This window comes from Erinaceus europaeus, chromosome 23 (assembly GCF_950295315.1).
Source record: "Erinaceus europaeus chromosome 23, mEriEur2.1, whole genome shotgun sequence".
NCBI lineage: Eukaryota > Metazoa > Chordata > Mammalia > Eulipotyphla > Erinaceidae > Erinaceus > Erinaceus europaeus.
Genome location: NC_080184.1, coordinates 10,188,346 through 10,207,996, shown reverse-complemented (window position 1 = coordinate 10,207,996; position 19,651 = coordinate 10,188,346). Strand labels below are relative to the sequence as shown.

Sequence of the window (19,651 nt, the reverse complement as noted above, 5' to 3'; positions counted from 1 at the left end):
CTTTTGCTCTTCCTCAGGCCACCAGCATAGATTTAATAATTGGATCCTAATCATCTCTCCCCAACCTGATACTGCTGCCTAGGGTTATCTAGTCTTTTCTTCATGCCCCACATCAGATCAGTGGGCTAGTGCAAACTCAGACCCCCACACTCAGAGTTGGGACAGGAGTCTGTACTTCACACCCCTGGCTCCATGGATAATTAGACTCAAACCCCAAGGGTATCCATGCTGGCAGATAATTGAGGGCAGAGCCTGGTGTGTGTTCCCCAAGTGGGAACACAGCAGGTCATGGGGACCTAGTCACAGCAGAGGAGACACAGTAGGGTGACTTTAATCCCCTAGGCTGCTTCCAGACAGGTCCTGTCATCTTTGAGGCAACAGTTCTTGATTTTCATTCTGGGCTCCAACATACATCATCTTCCTCCCAAGTTCCTTGCTGTCTTCAGTGCAGTCTGAGCAGGGCCTGGAGAGAAAAGCAGGAACCGGCCTGACTCAGGGGCACCCTGTCTGCTCTCTAGAATGTTTGTTTTCTGCTGGCATTTTCACCTCTTTTTCATGATTTCCTGTTACTACTATTCTCCCGGCTCACCCTCTTTAGAAGCTGGTTGAACAGCTCTCCTGCCATATAGCCAGGCCAGTCCTTGATTCCATATTGTTTTGACTTTCTGATTCCTATTTCCTGGATTGAGGCACTAAAGCAATGCTGTGGTCAGAATCCTCATGAGTGTGAGAATAGCTCCATCTATTTAGAATCTAGGCTTTGGCCAGTGCTCTTTCCAGTCTGGGCTGCTTATGGGCAGTGCTTGCAACTGAAGAAAGTCACTCTAGAAAGTAAGTGCTGCTTCTCAATGTGCACAGGGTCCTTGCTTCCTCCTTTTAGTTGCACATGTCTCCTGCTAATTCACTTCTTGAGGAGGACACTTCAGTGACTCCAGAGTCTGGATGGAGTCATGAAGCTGGTGAGTCTCAACCTTTAGAGCTTAGATAGAAAAGGTTTCCTCAGAGAGTCTCCAATGCTCCCCATAGCAGCCATGTGTCTGAGGTCTCCCTTCACTACTCCCCCCCCCCCTTTTTAAGATTTTTTTTTTTTATTCATAAGAAATATAGGAGGAGGGAGAAATAACCATACATCACTGTGATATATGTGCTGTCCAGGATTGAACTCAGGACATCTCACATGAAAGTCCACAGCTTTATCCACTGTGCCACCTCCTGGACTACCCTTCCTTATTTCTAACCCAGTGATCCATCTTAGGCCTCAGTGTAGATTCCTATGACCTGTCTTGGCTACTGCTGAGGCTTCTCAATTCAGTGTGCTCTGTTGGCAGCATGGGACTATGTATTAGTGTCTTTATTATCTATTCTTGTATTTCTTTATTCATTTCATAATCTTATCTATTTATTGTATATAGACAGCCTGAAATTGAGAGGTAAGGGGGTGATAGAGAGGGATACAAGAAACACTTGTAGCACTGTTCACCACTCACAAAGCTTTCTCCCTGCAAGTGGGGACTGGGGGTTCAACCCAGGTCTTTGAGCATTATTATACATGTTCAATCAGGTTTGTTCCTGCGCAGTCACTATTTTCTTTTACTTTTCTAATGTAATTTATTTTGTAGGACTGAGTTTAATTGATGGGGGAGGAGGAGGGAGAGACAGTGATACCATTTTACTTCCTGTGAATATTCCTTCTAACAGATGGGGACCTCTGTTAGGATAGTGTGACATGAAAGGCCCAGAGGGAGAAGCTAAATTCTAGCCCCTCTCAAGTTTTTTTTTTTTTTTTTGACATATAAAGTTATTTTTATTCTTTTATTTTTATTTTTCTTCCTGTTTCTTCTTTTTATTTTCTTTAATTTCACATTGGGGAATTAATGTTTTACATTCAACAGTAAATACAATAGTTTCTACATGCATAACATTTCCCAGTTTTCCATATAACAATACAACCCCCAGTAGGTCCAATGTTATCCTTCTTGGACCTGTATTCTCCCCCTCACCCACCCACCCCAGAGTCTTTTACTTTGGTGCAATACACCAATTCCAGTAGAGGTTCTACTTGAGTTTTCTATTCTGATCTTGTTTTTCAACTTCTGCCTGAGAGTGACATCATCCCATATTCATCCTTCTGTTTCTGACTTATTTCACTTAAGATGAATTTTTCAAGGTCCATCCAAGATCAGCTGAAAATGGTGAAGTCACCATTTTTAATAACTGAGTAGTATTCCATTAATATATATATAAAGCACAACTTGCTCAGCCACTCATCTGTTGTTGGACACCTGGGTTGCTTCCAGGTTTGGGCTATTATAAATTGTGCCTCCAAGAACATATGTGTACACAGATGTTTTTGAATGGGTGTGTTGGGTTCCTTAGGATATATCCCCAGGAGAGGAATTGCAGGATCATAGGGTAGGTCCATTTCTAGCCTTCTGAGATTCTCCAGACTGTTCTCCACAGAGGTTCGACCAATTGGCATACCCTCCAGCAGTGTAGGAGGGATCCTTTGACCCCACACCCTCTCCAGCATTTGCTGCTGTTACCTTTTCTGATGTATGACATTCTCACAGGAGTGAAGTGATATCTCATTGTTGTCTTGATTTGTATTTCTCTGACAATCAGAGACTTGGAGCATTTTTTCTTGTGTTTCTCAGCCTTGTGGATCTCTTCTGTGGTGAATATTCTGTCCATGTCCTCCCCCCATTTTGGATGGGGTTATTTGTTGTCTTGTTGAGATTTGCAAGTTCTTTATATATTCTGGTTATTGGCCTCTTGTCTGATGTATGGCATGTAAAGAAGATTTCTTAATTCTGTGAAGGGTCTCTTGGTTTAGGTAGTAGTTTTTTTAGTTGTGCACAAGCTTTTTAATTTTTATATTTATTCCATTTTGTTGCCCTTGTTCTTTTATTGTTGTCATTATTATTGTTGTCATCATTATTGGATAGGACAGGGAGAAATGGAGAGGGTGAAGACAGAGGGGAAGAGAAAGACAGACACCTGCAGACTTGCTTCACCACCTGTGAAGTGACTCCCCTGCAGGTAGGGAGCCCGGGGCTTGATCCAGGATCCTTATGCTGGTCCTTGCACTTTGCGCCACCTTCACTTAACCCTCAGAGCTATAGCCCGACTCCCTGGAGCTTTTTAATTTTATGTAGTCCCATAGGTTTATGCTTGTCTTAGTCTTCTTTGTAACTGGATTTGTCTCACTGAAGATGCCTTTAAAATTTATGCGGAAAAGAGTTCTGCCAATATTTTCCCCTAAGTATTTGATAGTTTGTAGTCTAACATCCAAGTTCTTGATCCACTTGAAATTTACTTTTGTATTTGGTGAAATTTAGTGGTTCAGTTTCATTCTTCTGCATGTTTCACCCCATTTTTTCAACAACATTTGTTGAAGAGACTCTGCTTTCCCCATTTAGTAGCCTGAGCACATTTGTCAAAGATTAGATGTCCATAGGTGTGGGGGCTTACTCCTGGGCTCTAAATTCTGTTCCACTGGTCAGTAGGTATATTCCATTACCAAGCAATTTTAATGACAATGGCCCTATAATACAACTTGAATCTAGGAGTGTGATGGCTCCGGTTCTGTTCTTTTTTTCCTCAAGATTGTTTTGGCAATATTTAGGTCTTTTCTGGTGCCCCTCTCAAGTTTTAGCACCAAAATATTAGAAAAGTGAGGCACTGAAAATGAGGGAAGTAGAGTCCAGAGATCTGGAAAAGGAAAATTCTGTTATAGCCAAGAAAAAGTTGAGAAGCCACATCTGGGGATGAGAAGAAGCCTATCTGTCTATCAAACAACCTCACCAATGTGTCCTGGAACCCCACTTCCCTAGAGCTCTATCCCAATAGGGAGGCATAGGAACAGGATGGGGGTGTTGATCAACCTATGTCCAGTGGATAAACAGTTACATAAATCATACCTCCCAATTTCTGCACCCTGTAGAGGTATTTGGTCCATACTCCCAGGGTAATAAAGAACAGGGGACCTTCCAGTGGAGGAGATTTGGTATGGCACCTTGTTGGGGATTCACCTAGATAAGTGTCCACATAGTTATGGAGAAAATACTAGCTATCCTGCTCCTCTGATTGATGGACATGAGGAAAAGGATAAAGCAGTTCGTGCTGGGCTGGTGACACAGCACAATGGTTGTGTAAAGGACCTTCATGCCTGAGATGCCTAAGATTCTGAGCTCTATGGTTCAATTTGCAGAACTACTTAAAAGCTGAGCTAAGCAGAACTTTCGTTAAAAAAAATTTTAAAAAAAAGCAACATTGTCATGTGGAAAACTGAGAAATATTATGCTATTGTATATACTGTCGACTGTTCAACATTAATCTCCCAATAAAGAAATTTTAAAATAAATAGAGAAAAGAAAATAGAAAAAAATTCTCCAACTATGTATTATTCATGTTAGGGAATGCTGAAATTCAAGGAGACTGGACCCAATTTTGGGTGGAGGAGAAAGCTAATATTATTTTAAATTGTGGACTGAGAACCATGGTCACCCAGCAGACTCTGGCCCAGAATGGGCATTGTGACATTATTTTAAACTAGGATGTGTGAGTAAGTTAAGTTAGCCTTGGATTACAGAAACAGTGGTTATCACAATTACACAGTGGTTATCACAGTTACAAGTGGTCATGGTACAAGGAATCTTCTCTTTCAGGACCAGGAGAGAGGGACTAGGGACATCTTGTCTTTCAAGACCAGGCATCAGGGAGTGGTTAGGATTACTGGAATTTCCCTCAGCTAAAATTTTCTGAAATATTTGATTCCCTCTCATCCACAGTGTCAGAACATTGTTTATTTCATTTTATTTGCTGTCAAATTTATCTATTATTGGAAGAGGATAGAGAATCAGAGACTCACAGCTGCACATGTAGTGCCAAGGTTCAAAGTCTTCAGACCCATATGCTTTGGATTCCAACACTATCCACTGTGCTACTTTCCGGCCTGCACAATACAATATTTTAATGTTTTCTAGTTAATTATTCAAAGAGTTGTGCTAAGCTCTTGCTCATGGGGTTTACTCAGTTCAACTTTTTTTTTTTTATTCCCTTTTTGTTGCCCTTGTTGTTTTATTGTTGTAATTATTATTGTTGTTGTCATTGTTGGATAGGACAGAGAGAAATGGAGAGAGGAGGGGAAGACAGAGAGGAGGAGAGAAAGATAGACACCTACAGACCTGCTTCACCACCTGTGAAGCAACTCCCCTGCAGGTGGGGAGCCGGGGTTCGAACCAGGATCCTTATGCCGGTCTTGTGCTTTGCGCCACCTGCGCTTAACCCGCTGCGCTACAGCCCGACTCCCGTCAGTTCAACTTTTTTAAGGTTAGAAGTGGAGTTTGAAGAAAATTTATTAGTCTCTCTTATCCCCAGGCTCTATTCTCCTTTGCTTTCTGAATATCACTGCTATTATTCTACCAGAGCATTCCTCAGCTCTGGCTTATGATGGTGCTGTGGATTGAATTTGAGGCTTCTATTGCCTCAGGTATGAAAGTATGTTTGTCTGTGATTATCACTGTTTAATGCTGATCCCTGAGAAGTGAGGCCTATGGTAAGTAGGAAGACTCAGACGTTTTATTAGATTTTGATGATCCATGCCTTTATTGAAGGAGAAAGTGAAGATTTTGAATGAGATATGTCAGTAAAAATTTTAAGTGTAGGGAAGACCCTGATATGCAGGATAACTCACTTAGTAGTCCCCAAAGATTTTGTCCTTGTTCCTGAATCTCTTCACCTTGAAAGGGTGGGTTTTTGGACCTTTTGTATATTACAATATCTTCCTTGTAGGAGCAGTGCTGTCAAGCAAAGCAACTTTGCCAGTGGATCTCAGTCATAGTCTCAAACTGGTACTGTGATTTCTCTTCATTTTCTGTCCTGAGAAGGAATTGAGAGGAGGAGGAGGAAGAAATGGCAGTTTCTCAGGTAAGTGGCATGTTCTGCATCTGATGCTGTCTTTTTCTTCCTAGATAAGTTGTATTTTAATTTATAAATATATTTTAATTTATGTCTATTTCACTGCTACTTATTTGCCTGCATCTCTCTCTTTCCACTTACTCTTTTTTTATGTTTATTTTCTTTTTTTTTTTAGATTTGAAAGTATTTTTTTCCATTTAAAAAAAAATTTTTTTTAATTTATTTAAGAAAGGATAAATTAACAAAACCATAGGGTAGGAGGGGTACAACTCCACACAATTCCCACCACCCAATCTCCATATCCCACCCCCTTCCCTGATAGCTTTCCCATTCTCTATCCCTCTGGGAGCATGGACCCAGGGTCATTGTGGATTGCAGAAGGTAGAAGGTCTGGCTTCTGTAATTGCTTCCCCGCTGAACATGGGCGTTGACTGGTCGGTCCATACTCCCAGTCTGCCTCTCTCTTTCCCTAGTAGGGTGGGTCTCTAGGGAAGCAGAGCTCCAGGACACATTGGTGGGGTCTTCAGTCCAGGAAAGCCTGGCCGGCATCCTGATGACATCTGGAACCTGGTGATTGAAAAGAGAGTTAACATACAAAGCCAAAAAAATCATGGACCCAAAGCTTGGAATAGTGGAGAGGAAGTGTTAGGGGGGTACTCACTGTAAACTCTAGTGTACTTCTGCTTTCAGGCATATATTTTGCAGTAGTTTATGGATACGTGTGAACATAAGCTCTCTCTCACAGAAACTGGTGTATATCTAGGTTTTGGGACTTTGTTAGAAAGTGAACCACCTGAGATGGAATTAGAGTATACTATGAAAGGAAAGGTCTCACCTGAGCAATGAAGCTGAAGGGTTGTCATTCCACACGTGAAGTCTCTGGACACAGTCTGAAGTGAAGCATGTTGAGGTGGCAATCGTTGTGATGATTAGGTTGTGATCGGCAGATGCAATATTATTTGATATGGATTGGGAGAGGCATACGGGAAAGTGGGCCCTATCCAAGGGTTCCAGGACTGGGGGAAGTAGAGGCTCTATAGTGGAGATGTGAGGTTCCTGCTGTCTTAGGGTTCAAAAAGACAATTGATAGTTAATGTTATCACATTATTTGGTAATTGGGTTAACTTTGAAAAGTCCTTTTGTTAGGGTTTGCTGTACAGTACCCAGTATCTTGTATATAGCTGTGCTATTGGTTGCTTCTGATCTACTTGGTCTAGGCTTTTGAGAGAGCCCGCATGTCAGATACACAGCCTATATATTAAAAAGACTCAGTCTGTGTTTTAAAAACTTTGAGACATACAATTAATTTTCCCCCTCTCATATTAACTAACTAGTGATTTATATGACTATATTTTACTAGGAGTGTACATAAACACCATTCCCACCATCAAAAGACTGTGACCCATCCCTCCCACCCACTCCCACCCCCCACTGGCCTAGGAAGCTGCACGTCTACCCCCTCACCACAGGGTTTTTACTTTGGTGCCCTACTTACAGTTTGGTCAGGTCCTGCTTTTAGTTTCCCTTTCAGATCTTCTTACTCAACTTCTGTTGATGAGTGGGATCATCCCATACTCATCTTTATCTTTCTGACTTAGCTCACTTAACATAATTCCTTCTAGCTCTGTCCAAGATGGGTCAGAGAAGGTGGGTTCATTGTTCTTGATAGCTGCATAGCCACTTACTCTTAAACAACTTTTCTTTCCACCAAGTTTATCAATGGGACTCTGTCTGCACATTGTCATCTGTCCTTGCTGCCATTTTATGTAGACAGATATGGATACATATGAGAAAAAGAGGATGGGGGAGAGAAAGTGAAGAAAAACTTGCAACACTTCCTTCATGTGTGAAACTTCCCCTTGCAGGTGTTGGGGAGATGGGGCTTGACCTGGAATCTCACAGTTGTTAATGTATGCTGTCTACTGTGTGTGCAGCCATGAAGACCCTGTTACAGATTTTTTAGTGTCATACCCAGATACTCAGTTTCAACCCCTGGTACCACATAAGGTCATGAAGAGGGAAACATCGTGAGTTCTGTTTTCATTCCTCTGTCTTTATTTCATGCTCTATAGGGAATTAGTAAAATTATTTCACCAGGAGAAATGAAGTTCGTTAGAACATAGTTTCTTGTCCCCAAAGACTTCTATTCCTCTCTACCCAGGCATTCTATGTGTGATGGATTCAACCTTGAGGGTTGAGTGATAGTGCTCCCAGCTAAGTACACAAGTTGTCATACACAGAGACCCAATTTCAAGCCCCACTCTTCACCTGCAGGGGGAATACTTAACAAGCAGTAGAACAAGTCTGCAGGAGTATCTCTTTTTCTCTCCCTATCTGCCCCTTTTCCTCTCAACTTATCTGTTCTAGTAAATTTAAAATAGAAGCAAATGGGGGAAAATTGTTACCTGGAGGCATATATTTGTATGGCATTTATTCAGCTATAGTCAATTTAAATTCCATGTATGTTTTTGCATAACCTCTGTCTGGAATAAGGTGAAAATGACTAAGTCTATTAAAGTGAGGTAATCCATAATTACTATTTTTTTTTTTTTTTAAGAAAGGGGACATTAACGAAACCGTAGCATAGGAAGGGTACAACTCCCACACAATTCCCTATTTCTTTTAAGATAATTTTGCAGGTTTTTTTTCTTTGTTTCATGTGCAGTTATCTGACAGTCATTGATTGTAAACTGTTTAATCTGAATATTTTTTTGGTTGAAGAGAGCATTCATTTCTTTGTCCCCAACATTTATTTATTTATTTTCCCTCTGTTTCCCTTGTTTTTTTATTGTTGTTTTAGTTATTGTTTTTGTTACTGATGTCATCATTGTTAGATAGGGCAGAGAGAAATGGAGAGAGGAGGGGAGGACAGAGTGGGGGAGAGAGATAGACACCTGCAGACCTGCTTCAGTGCTTGTGAAGTGACTCCCCTGAAGGTGGGGAGCTGGGGCCTTGAACCCGGATCCTACATCCAGACCATGCACTTAGTGCCACGTCTGCTTACCCCATCACCCAACTCACTGTCCCCCCTTGTTTCTTTACTCCACTGAATTCTGTGAATGCATATATTGGTTTCTAGCCCTTTACCTGATGTCTGACATGTAAATATTTTTTTCTCATTTGGTACTGTGTCTCTCTGTTGTGCTGATGGCACCTTTTGTTGTGCAAATATTTGATTTTTACCCCTTTTGTTCATTTTTACCCCTTTTGTTATTCTTGCTTTTGAGCTCAAATTTGTAAAAACATTTAATACTGAGAAGTCATTCTGTTAAACATATTTATACTGATTTTGATAGGGATTGCATAGCACATATATCATTTTTAAATTTGTTTTTCATATTTATTCCTTTTTGTTGCCCTTGTTATTTTATTGTTGTAGTTGTTATTGATGTCCTCATTGTTGGATAGGATAGAGAGAAATTCAGAAAGGGGCAAAGACAGGGAGGTGGAGAGAAAGACAGACACCTGCAGGCTTTATTCACTGCTGGTGAAGTGATTTCCCTGCTGGTAGGGAGGCTCAAACTGGGATCCTTATGCCGGTTCTTGTGCTTTGCACCACATGCACTTAATCCGCTGCTCTACTGCCCAAGTCCTTTAATGAGCACATTATTCAGCTCTGGCTTCTACTAATTCAGGGTATTATTTCATGAGAAATCATTATTGTTTGCCCTATGACTTTCATTTATTTTAATTGTTATTCAAATGTTTTAAAATGTATCCCTTGGAATTTTTTTTTCTGTGAATCATATTCAGATATATAGGAGTGATAGGATTAAATAGGGTAGGGATAGGTAATATAGTGATTATGTAAAGACACTCTCGTGCTTGAAGCTCCTAAATCCAGGGTTGTGCTCTGATAAATTGAAAAGATAAAATAGAGTTCCTTTAAAAATTAAAAAACAAGGGAGTCAGGCGGTGGCGTAGCGGGTTAAAGCGCAGTTGGCGCAAAGCATAAGGACCGGCTTAAGGATCCCGGTTCGAACCCCTGGCTCCTCACCTGCAGGGGAGTCGCTTCACAGGTGGTGAAGCAGGTCTGCAGGTGTCTGTCTTTCTCTCCCCCTCTCTGTCTTCCCCTCCTCTCTCCATTTCTCTCTGTCCTATCCAACAATGATGACCTCACTAACAACAATAATATCTACAACAATAAAACAAGGGCAACAAAAGAGAGTAAATAAAATATAAAAAAAAATTAAAAAACAAACTTCTTGGTTTGTAGGGAATAAATCATGTGGAAGACAGGAGGTGGCACACCTCGTTTTGTACTCATATTAACAGGGATCAGAGACACGGGTTAAAACCCCTGGTCCCGACCTGCAGGAGGCAAAGCTTCATGAATATATAAATAGGACTATAGGTGTCTTTCTGACTCTTAACCCTCCCTCTTTCCTCCTCCCATCTCAATTTATCTCTGTCTTGATTCAATACCAATTAAATGATATAAAAACATTATTTATTTATTTATTTAAGAAAGGAGACATTAACAAAACCGTAGGATAAGAGGGGTACAGTTCCACGCAGTACCCAATCTCCATATCCCATCCCCTCCCCTGATAACTTTCCCATTCTCTATCCCTCTGGGAGTATGGACCTAGGATTGTTGTGGGTTGCAGAAAGTGGAAGGTCTGGCTTCTGTAATTGCTTCCCTTCTGAACATGGGCATTGACTGGTTGATCCATATTCCCAGTATGCCTCTCTCTTTCCCTAGTATGGTGGGTCTCTGGGGAAGTGGAGTTCCAGGACACATTAGTGGGGTCATCAGTCCAGGGAATTCTGGTTGGCATTATGCTGGCAACTGGAACCTGGTGGATGAAAAGAGAGTTAACATAAAAAGTCAAGAAAATTGTTGAACAATCATGGACCTAAAGGCTGGAATAGTGCAGATGAAGTGTTGGGGGGTACTCCCTGTAGACTCTTGTGTACTTCTACTTTCAGGTATATATTTTTCCCTGGTTTATGGACACATGTGAACATATGCTCTATCTCAGGGGACCTGGACTATATCTAGGTTTGGGGACTTTATTGGGGATTGGACCACCTGGAATGGAATTAGAGAATACTATGAAAGGAGAGGTCTCACCGAGTAATGAAGCTGAAGGGTTGTCATTCTACACCTGAAGTCTCTGGACACAGTCTGAAGTGAAGCATGCTGCAGTAGCACTTGTTGCGTTGATTAGGTTGCTATCCGTGGATGCAATATTATTTTATTTGAATTGATTTGATTTGAAGCATGCAGAAAAGTGGGCCCCACCTTAAGGTTCCACCAAGCTAGAAAATCTGGAAGAAATGGAAGAATTCCTAGAAACATATGCCCTTCCAAAACTGAATGAAGAAATACAAAACCTAAATGCACCAATCACAGACAAAGAAATCGAAACTGTTATTAAGAATCTCCCCAACAACAAAAGTCCTGGACCAGGTAGCTTCGCAAATGAATCCTACAAAACCTTCAGGAAACAATTAATACCCATACTTTTAAAGCTTTTCCATAAGATTGAAGAAACAGGAACACTCCCTTCCACCTTCTATGAAGCCAACATCACCCTGATACCAAAAGCAGATAGAGACACAACAAAAAAGGAAAACTACAGACTGATGAACTATGTTCATCTGATGATGATGCCAAAATATTAAACAAGATCTTGGTCAACTGGATACAGCAGTATATCAAAAAGATTGTTCATCATGACCAAGTGGGATTTTACCCAGTAATACAAGGTTGTTTCAACATACATAAGTCAATCAGTGTCATTCACCAAATCAATAAAAGCAAAGCTGAAAACCACGTGATTATCTCAGTAGATGCAGAGGAAGCCTTTGTCAAAATCCAACACCCATTCATGCTCAAAACTCTACAAAAAATGGGAATCGACAGGAAATTCCTCAAGATATTGGAATCCATATATAGCAAACCTACAGTCAACATCATGCTCAATGGACAGAAGCTGAAAGCATTTCCCCTCAGATCGGGGACTAGACAGGGCTGTCCACTATCATCATTACTCTTCAACATAGTATTTAAAAATAAATGGAAGAAGGGGCCGGGTGGTAGCACACCTGGTTGAGCGCACATGTTGCAGTGCGTATGGACCTGCATTTGAGCCCCCGGTCCCCACCTACAGGGGGGAAAGCTTCACGTGTGGTAAAGCAGGGCTGCAGATTTCTCTCTGTCTCTCTCCCTCTCTATCTCCCTCTTTCCTCTCGATTTCTGGCTGTCTCTAATAAATAAATAAATAAAGATAATAAAAAAATAAAAGAAAGAGAAAAATAAATAAATGGAAGAGAAAAAATTGTCACCTTGACTTTAGACTTTTCCTTTTTGAGGAGATATATATCTACCATAAATTCTAGTAGTGAATATAGACACGCATAAATATAACTGATTTGATAGAGTTATTCAAAAGGGAAGGGAGAGAGAGAAGAAGAATAAAACCTTCCTCACTGCTTCACCACATTTGGCACATAGAATGACAGGAATTATATTTCAGACCTCATGCTTCTAAGTTTAGCACCCACTCACTGAATCACCTGCTAGACTCCTTTCTTTCCTTTTTTTCTTTGATTAAGGGTAAAATAATAAAGGAGTGAGGCACAGACAGGTGATACATCTTTGCCATTGCTTCTCTTCTTATTAATCTTTCTCCTTGAAGTTGGTAAAAGGGAGTTAAAAAGGACCACTATACATGGTAATGTGTGTGCTCAACTAAGAGTACTGCCCAGCCCCTGCCTCTTTCTCTTTCTATTACTTTCTGAAAAAACTCAGGATAGATTCATAAAATTGTTGTGATAAAAAAGTGACTTCCTTGATTTTTATTTGGTAAATGTAAGCAAGTAGCTACATCCTCTGTTAAGAAACCCTGGTCTTTTTTTTTAAAATTTTTGTCTTTACTTATTGGATAGAGGAAGCCAGAAATCAAGAGGGAAGGGGGCTATAGAGAGGGAGAGAAACAGACAGACAGTGATAGCCCTGCTTCACCACTCACAAAAATTTCCCCCTGCAGGTGAGGACAGGGGTGCTCAAACATGGGTCCTTTCATACTGTAATGTATGCACAACCAGGTGTACCACCACCTGCCCTATACCCTGGCCTTTTAATAGTAGTATCACTTCCATTTTTCCACAAAGTGAATACCAAATACTTTATTATTAAATCAATTTGCACAAGGTGCCATCTCTTTTTTTATTATTATTATTATCAAATATTTTCTGTCTTTTTTTAAAACTAAATTCTTTATTTTAAAAAGGAGACATAAAACCATAGGATAGGAGGGGTACAACTCCACACAATTACCACCACCACATCTCTATATCCCATCCCCTCCCCTGATAGCTTTCCCATTCTTTATCCCTTTGGGAGTATGGACCCAAGATCATTGTGGGTTGCAGAAGGTGGAAGGTCTGGCTTCTGTAATTGCTTCCCCGCTGAACATGGTCATTGACTGGTTGTTCCATACTCCCAACTTGCCTCTCTCTTTCCGTAGTAGGGTGGTTCTCTGGGGAAGTGGAGCTCCAGAACACATTGGTGGGGTCTTCTGTCCAGGGAATTCTGTTTGGCATCCTGCTGGCATCTGGAACCTGATGGCTGAAAAGAGAGTTAACGTATAAAGCCAAACAAATTATGAGCAGTTATGGACCTAAAGGCTGGAATAGTGCAGATGAAGTGTTGGGGGAGGGTAATCACTGCAAACTTCTGCTTTCAGGTATATATTTTGCCCTAGTTTATGGATACATGTAAACGTATGCTCTATCTCAGGGGACCTGGTCTATATCTAGGTTTTGAGACTTTGTTAGGAAGTGAACCGCCTTGAAAGGAAATAGAGAGTCTATGAAAGGAAAGGTCTCACCTGAGTAATGAAGCAGAAGGGTTGTCATTCCACACCTGAGGTCTCTGCACACAGTCTGAAGTGAAGTATGCTGCAGTGGCACTCATTGCGTTGATTAGGTTGGGATCGGTGGGTGCAATATTATTTGATATGAATTGAGAGAAGCATGCAGGAAATTGCGCCCCACCCTAAGGTTCCAGGACTGGGGGAAGTATAGGCTCAACTGTGGAAATGTGAGGTTCTTGCTGTCATAGGTTTCAAGAAGACAATGGTTAGTAATTGTTATCATCAAATTCTCATGCTAGAGTCCAGTGCTATAATACCAAACATTATATATTACCTTATAGGCCATGAGAGTGATGTATTTTATGAACAAGTTACCCAATATATGTTTGCAGATTAAATAATCAGTGATTTTATAACATTGAGAGTGGATGTCTAACATGTTGTCAGTATGAAGTTTTTTTTTTTAATTTTATAAATTTTCCAGTTTGTTGCCCGTCTTTGTCTTTGTTGTTGTTGTAGCTACTATTGTTGTTATTGATGTTGTTGTTGGATAGGACAGAGAGAAATGGAGAGAGGAGGGGAAGACAGAGAAAGGGAGAGAAAGACAGACACCTGCAGACCTGCTTCACCGCTTGCAAAGCAACCTCCCTGCAGGAGCCGGGGGCTTGAACCGGATCATTATGCTGGTCCTTGCACTTCACACCACATGCGCTTCACATGCTACACTACTGCCCGACTCCCTGAAGTGTTTTCTCACATAAATATACTTCATATATTTTAGTGCTCAGTGACCTATGAAGATGTAATTGTGATATTCACTCAAGAGGAGTGGACACTATTAAATCCTTCAGAGAAGAAACTCTACAGAGATGTGTTGTGGGAAAACCATAGGAATTTTCTCTCAATAGGTAATTATCTTCATTCATTCATTTGTCAATTAGAAGACATTTTTGACCACCACTGTTCACCAGTGTAAATTCAATATATATAAGTGATATGTAATACTTTTTTATTTTTAGGAAAATTACTAGAGGAACATTCCACCAATAAGCAGCAGCATAACCACCAAGGAAGTAAACAAAGGTTTGAGTACATTGCATAATACAATCTTTTAAAGTAATTAAAATTTATAATCACTGCTATCAGTATATAATTCTTAATCTATTTCATCAAAAATGATGCCATGAGTATGTTATGGAGTAATTGGGCAAATGACTTAAATAGTGACAGATGTGACATCATGCCTAAGATTCTCATTTTAATCACTGGCAACACATGTTCCATAGTGATGTTTTGGATTATCACTTTTCTCCACTTCATAGAAAACTCTCTCCCACAAATAATAAACAAATAGAAACTTTAAGAAATAGTTCAGTGGGGAGTTGGGCAGTAACGCAGGAGGTTAAGCATACGTTGAGCAAAGCACATGGACTGGTTTAAGGATTCTGGTTTGAGCCCCCAGTACCCCACCTGAAGGGGAATTGATTCACAGGTGGTGAAGCAGGTCTGTAGATGTCTATCTTTCTCTCCTCCTCTCTGTCTTCCCTTCCTCTCTCCATTTCTGTCTGTCCTATCTAACGATGATGTCAATAATAACTACAACAATAAAACAAGGGCAACAAAAGGAAAAATAAATAAATATTAAAAAAATAAATAGATGAGTGAAACTCTGTGTTTCTGAAGTAGTATGGTTGAAAAGAGTAAGCATATCTCCTATAAATTAATAACTACTTTTATAGTATTTAGCTGTAGTCCTTAGTAGTGGAGAATTTTTTTTTAATTTATTTATTTATTAATGAGAGGGATAGGAGAGAGAGAAAGAACCAGACATCACTCTGGTACATGTGTTGCCAGGGATTGAACTCAGGACCTCATGCCTGAGAGACCAACGTTTTATCCACTGCGCCACCTCCAGGACCACAGTAGTGGAGAATTTCAAAACCAAGATGTAATATGTTGTTTAACAAATAAATTTCAATGAATAAATTCAAAATACCTTGAAATAAAGTATTAGTTATATCATTTAATGCATTTATGTAATGTATAAAGAGATTTAGTATTTACTGACATTTTCTTTGTGTTTTGTCTTATTTTTAACTATTATACTATGTCTTTTTATAATTTTAAATTATGGTCCTTATATTGTTAGTATAATAATTTCGAAGATATTGAAAATGTATGTTTTTTGGGTTGTTTATTATAATGACCTGCATTTTCCTTTTAAAAAAAAAAAAGAATGTTTTTGTTTTCATTAAAGTATCATTAAGTACCTTCTCACTATTTTACAGTAATATCATCAATTATCTTCAGCTACATGAAAGAACTCACAGTGGAGAGAAACCCTATGAATGTAAACAATGTACTAAAGCATTCAGTCGGGCCAGTCATCTTAGGGTACATGAAAGAAGTCACAGTGGAGAGAAACCCTATGAATGTAAACAATGTACTAAAGCATTCAGTCAGGCCAGTCATCTTAGGGTACATGAAAGAATTCACAGTGGAGAGAAACCCTATGAATGTAAACAATGTAATAAAGCATTCAGTCTGGCTGGTAATCTTCAGAGACATGAAGGAATTCACAGGGGAGAGAAACCCTATGAATGTAAACAATGTAGTAAAACATTCAGTCAATACAGTCATCTTCAGATACATGAAAGAAGTCACAGTGGAGAGAAGCCCTATGTATGTAAACAATGTAGTAAAGCATTCAGTTCGGCCAGTCGTCTTCAGAGACATGAACGAACTCACACTGGAGAGAAACCCTATGACTGTAAACAATGTAATAAAGCATTTAGTCGGGCTAGTCATCTTAGGGTACATGAAAGAATTCACAGTGTAGAGAAACCCTATGAATGTAAACTATGTAATAAAGCATTCAATCAGGCCAATAATCTTAGGGTACATGAAAGAACTCACAGTGGAGAGAAATCCTATGAATGTAAACCATAGGAAAGACAGAATAAAATCAATGGAGCCAGCACCACCTCACCATGATTCCCTTCAGTCTGTGTTACACAAGCTACTGCACTAAATTTGGTCCCCAGTTCAAATTGATGGGGATTACAATATATGGTTATGTATCAGCAGAGTTCAGAATTTAAATCACAGGGAAACAAGTCTTCAACTCTGTAGCAGAACTGAAGTGACCTGAGGACATGCAGATGGGTAGAATAAGCCCAGTTCATTGTAGTTGTTGCTTATTTCACTGATCAGCCAGATGAAAGATGACTACCGTATGACCCCACTCAAGAGTAATCCATATAAGTGAGGGTCCAGAACGTGCCGAAAAGAAAGATTAAAAAAAAAGAAGAAAATCAGAAACAAATGGACTGTTTCTATTACATTATAAGAACTGTAAGAACTGTAATGGTTATCTTTGAGAAACTGGGGACATAAAACTTTGATATTGGCTGTGGTGTGGAACCATACTCTGGATCTTTACTATCTGGCATTCCAAATATTTATATCACAAATAAACAGCATAAAATCATCTCTGGATATATTTTGAATTGTTCATCTGAGTGTGACATTTATATATGCACACATTTATACCCAAAGTATGTATACCTCTGAATTGCCTTGTCCATCCCAAAATCTTGTTTTCCATTTAGGCACACAAACCTAACTATCTAGCTTGGACAATAAAAGCATCTTCCCTTTTTTTTCATTCATAAATGTAATCATAGCGTAAGATGGCCTGAAGCCTCCCAGAGGGCATTTAGATGTCAGCATATTGATTGGTCTGAATTAGAGGCTTCATTGTGTGGTGGTGGAAACATTATTATAAACTTAAAAGCATCAAGTTTCTTGATAATGTGTCAGTTACCATTGATGTCACAGGCTGACAGGAAGAGTTGCTCCCACACTGAAGAGGCACCACACATCTCTCCATGCCTCACCTGGGCATGCCAGTCTTTGGCAATGCAGAAATAAGCTCCATCCCTTAAAAGTGTAGAACAATGGCTTCTTCCTTGTAGAGGCAAAGTGGAGAGACCATTCTACAGATCTGACCTGTTGTTCACCTAGAGGCCAAGGTCAGTGTGGACAGGGGCTGGGTATCCACAGTACCCTTGTCCTTGGGCCTGGCAGTCAGCAGGGCTGGGACCTCCAGAGATGCTCTGCAACTGTGCTTATCTTCCTCTGGGAGGGAGGGAGGTCTTGATTCTTTCCAGGGGGCTTGAACAACATTCTGGGAGAACAGGAGTGTCCCTTGTAGTTTGCCTCTCCACTATGTGCTCAGTGTCCTTTGACTGAAGTAGGCCACAGCCCTAGTTCAGGATAATGGTTGGGGAAATGGAGGCCCCTCCTAAAGGAGGGTTCGTGTGAAGGTGTGTGTGGCTAGGTGGAGACAGTGGGGCCACCTCTGCAGTCAGCCCAATCCCCATTTAACTCACATATGGCATTGTTTATATTGTAATTATAGTCATTATTGAGTATCTGGATGCTTAGAAGGTAGACATGATGACCTTCTGACACTTGAGGAGCAGCACCAAGGACATCACCCTGATCTTCCTGGTCAGCACAATCATGTAGTTCTCTGCCTCTGGAGGATTCATGAGCTTACACTCTATCCACACAGGAGGCTTGGTCTCTTTAGGAATCGGAGTGGTTTACCCAGACCGGGGTCCTAGGGACAGGAAGGGTCCTCATGACTTCTGCTGGTTCAGAAGTAAATAGATTTTATCTCATCATCATACTGATAATTACCTCATCTTAGTTACCCTCTGGACAAATCAGTACATCACTTAGTGCAGGGCAAGCCCTGGATGGCCTGTCTTGACCACCCCATGTTCACCATGTCTGTTGATCACCAGAAAGGTGTCATAAGAGAGGAGAAGAACAGGCTGTGGTGGCAGTGAGTATGCAGAGTGACCACTCTGGACACTGTTGCAGGGGATAGTGTATTTATTGGGTTACACGAAGGTATTCTTATACTCGAACAAGCAGGCAGAAAAACGGAAGTATGGTTGGACCAGTCATTGTAAAAGTCAATATGAAGTAGGAATAAGCTGGGGACAGGGAAGTTGCAGTCTTATCAGGAATGGGCTGGGGCAAAGGCTGATGACTTCTCAGTGATTACACTATTTGTAGCAACACCCTTTTGTCTGCAGGAAATGGAAACTTAACTATAATCTGCAAGGGTTTTGGTAAACAACTCTTGCCCTTGAGCCAGGTGCAGAATAGTGGCAACCAGGCCAGCTGGGGAGAGGGAGGCTTTTTGGGTGAACTACTGGTCTCTGAGAGATAATTGGGGTGTCAGCCCTGCTTGACCTGCCATATCCCCACAACTTGCCCTGATTCAAAAAGTAGACTTTTATTCACAACACCTCTTGCTTGTACTGATGAAACACTGGACACACCAAGCTAAGGAGGACTGCATATGCCCCACTTACAATGTAGCTACACTTTCCCAAATAGAGTACCCAGTAGGCAGGGCTGTGAGGGAGCAGGTCCCATCCTGGATCAACTTCTGAGGATACTTTTCCTTCCCAGCTGCAGCACAAAGGAAAGCAGCAGATAGCAGGTGACTGTCAACACACCTTTGACTTTCACATTGTGGGAGCTGCACACCAAAATGCCATTAGATATGGGGTTTGTGAGCCCTTCATGGGTCACAGGGACTTTTTCTTTCTGGGTCTCCATCTGGCAAGAAGAAATAGTCTCTGCCTCTGAAAATGCATGAGGAATCTAAGGAGTGGATTTCTATTCAAAACATTTTTATGAGTGTGAACCTTCTTTATGTTTTTCTTTCATATGCAGTACTTGTAAGTGAACCCAGGGCCTGTGATTATTCACAATGCTACTGCTGATCTGCCTTTCCAATCAAACTTTATCTTCATTTCCTTGAGGCTTAGATAAACTGGCAACTCATCACACCAGTTGCAATTATTTATTGCATATGACAA

The 19,651-nt window shown here is 40.6% G+C and overlaps 3 protein-coding genes and 1 long non-coding RNA gene across 13 annotated transcripts in view; 2 read left to right on the top strand and 2 right to left on the bottom strand.

Moving 5' to 3' along the window:
* Window positions 1-17,204, top strand: part of LOC132535538 (zinc finger protein 850-like) — a 340,468-nt gene extending 323,264 nt beyond the window's left edge. Inside the window, 1 exon segment of the mRNA XM_060181702.1 lies at window positions 16,076-17,204. Within this exon segment, the coding sequence (XP_060037685.1) occupies window positions 16,076-16,694 (619 nt within the window). The 3' untranslated portion in view covers window positions 16,695-17,204.
* LOC103127428 (zinc finger protein 709-like) overlaps window positions 1-19,651 on the bottom strand; it is a 393,603-nt gene that overhangs the window by 68,782 nt on the left and 305,170 nt on the right. The gene's annotated exons all lie outside the window — the stretch shown is intronic.
* Window positions 1-19,651, top strand: part of LOC103127427 (zinc finger protein 709-like) — a 426,106-nt gene that overhangs the window by 323,249 nt on the left and 83,206 nt on the right. Inside the window, exons 2-4 of one of the 5 annotated variants that reach the window (XM_060181675.1) lie at window positions 5,794-5,928; window positions 14,527-14,653; window positions 14,765-14,828. The exons of 2 other annotated variants lie outside the window; for them this stretch is intronic. In XM_060181675.1, coding sequence (XP_060037658.1) covers window positions 5,914-5,928; window positions 14,527-14,653; window positions 14,765-14,828 — 206 coding nt within the window. In that variant the 5' untranslated portion in view covers window positions 5,794-5,913. The remainder of the gene's footprint in view (window positions 1-5,793; window positions 5,929-14,526; window positions 14,654-14,764; window positions 14,829-19,651) is intronic. 2 more of the 5 variants (XM_060181676.1, XM_060181682.1) reach the window with 2 other exon arrangements.
* LOC132535541 (uncharacterized) overlaps window positions 1-19,651 on the bottom strand; it is an 85,000-nt gene that overhangs the window by 10,677 nt on the left and 54,672 nt on the right. The gene's annotated exons all lie outside the window — the stretch shown is intronic.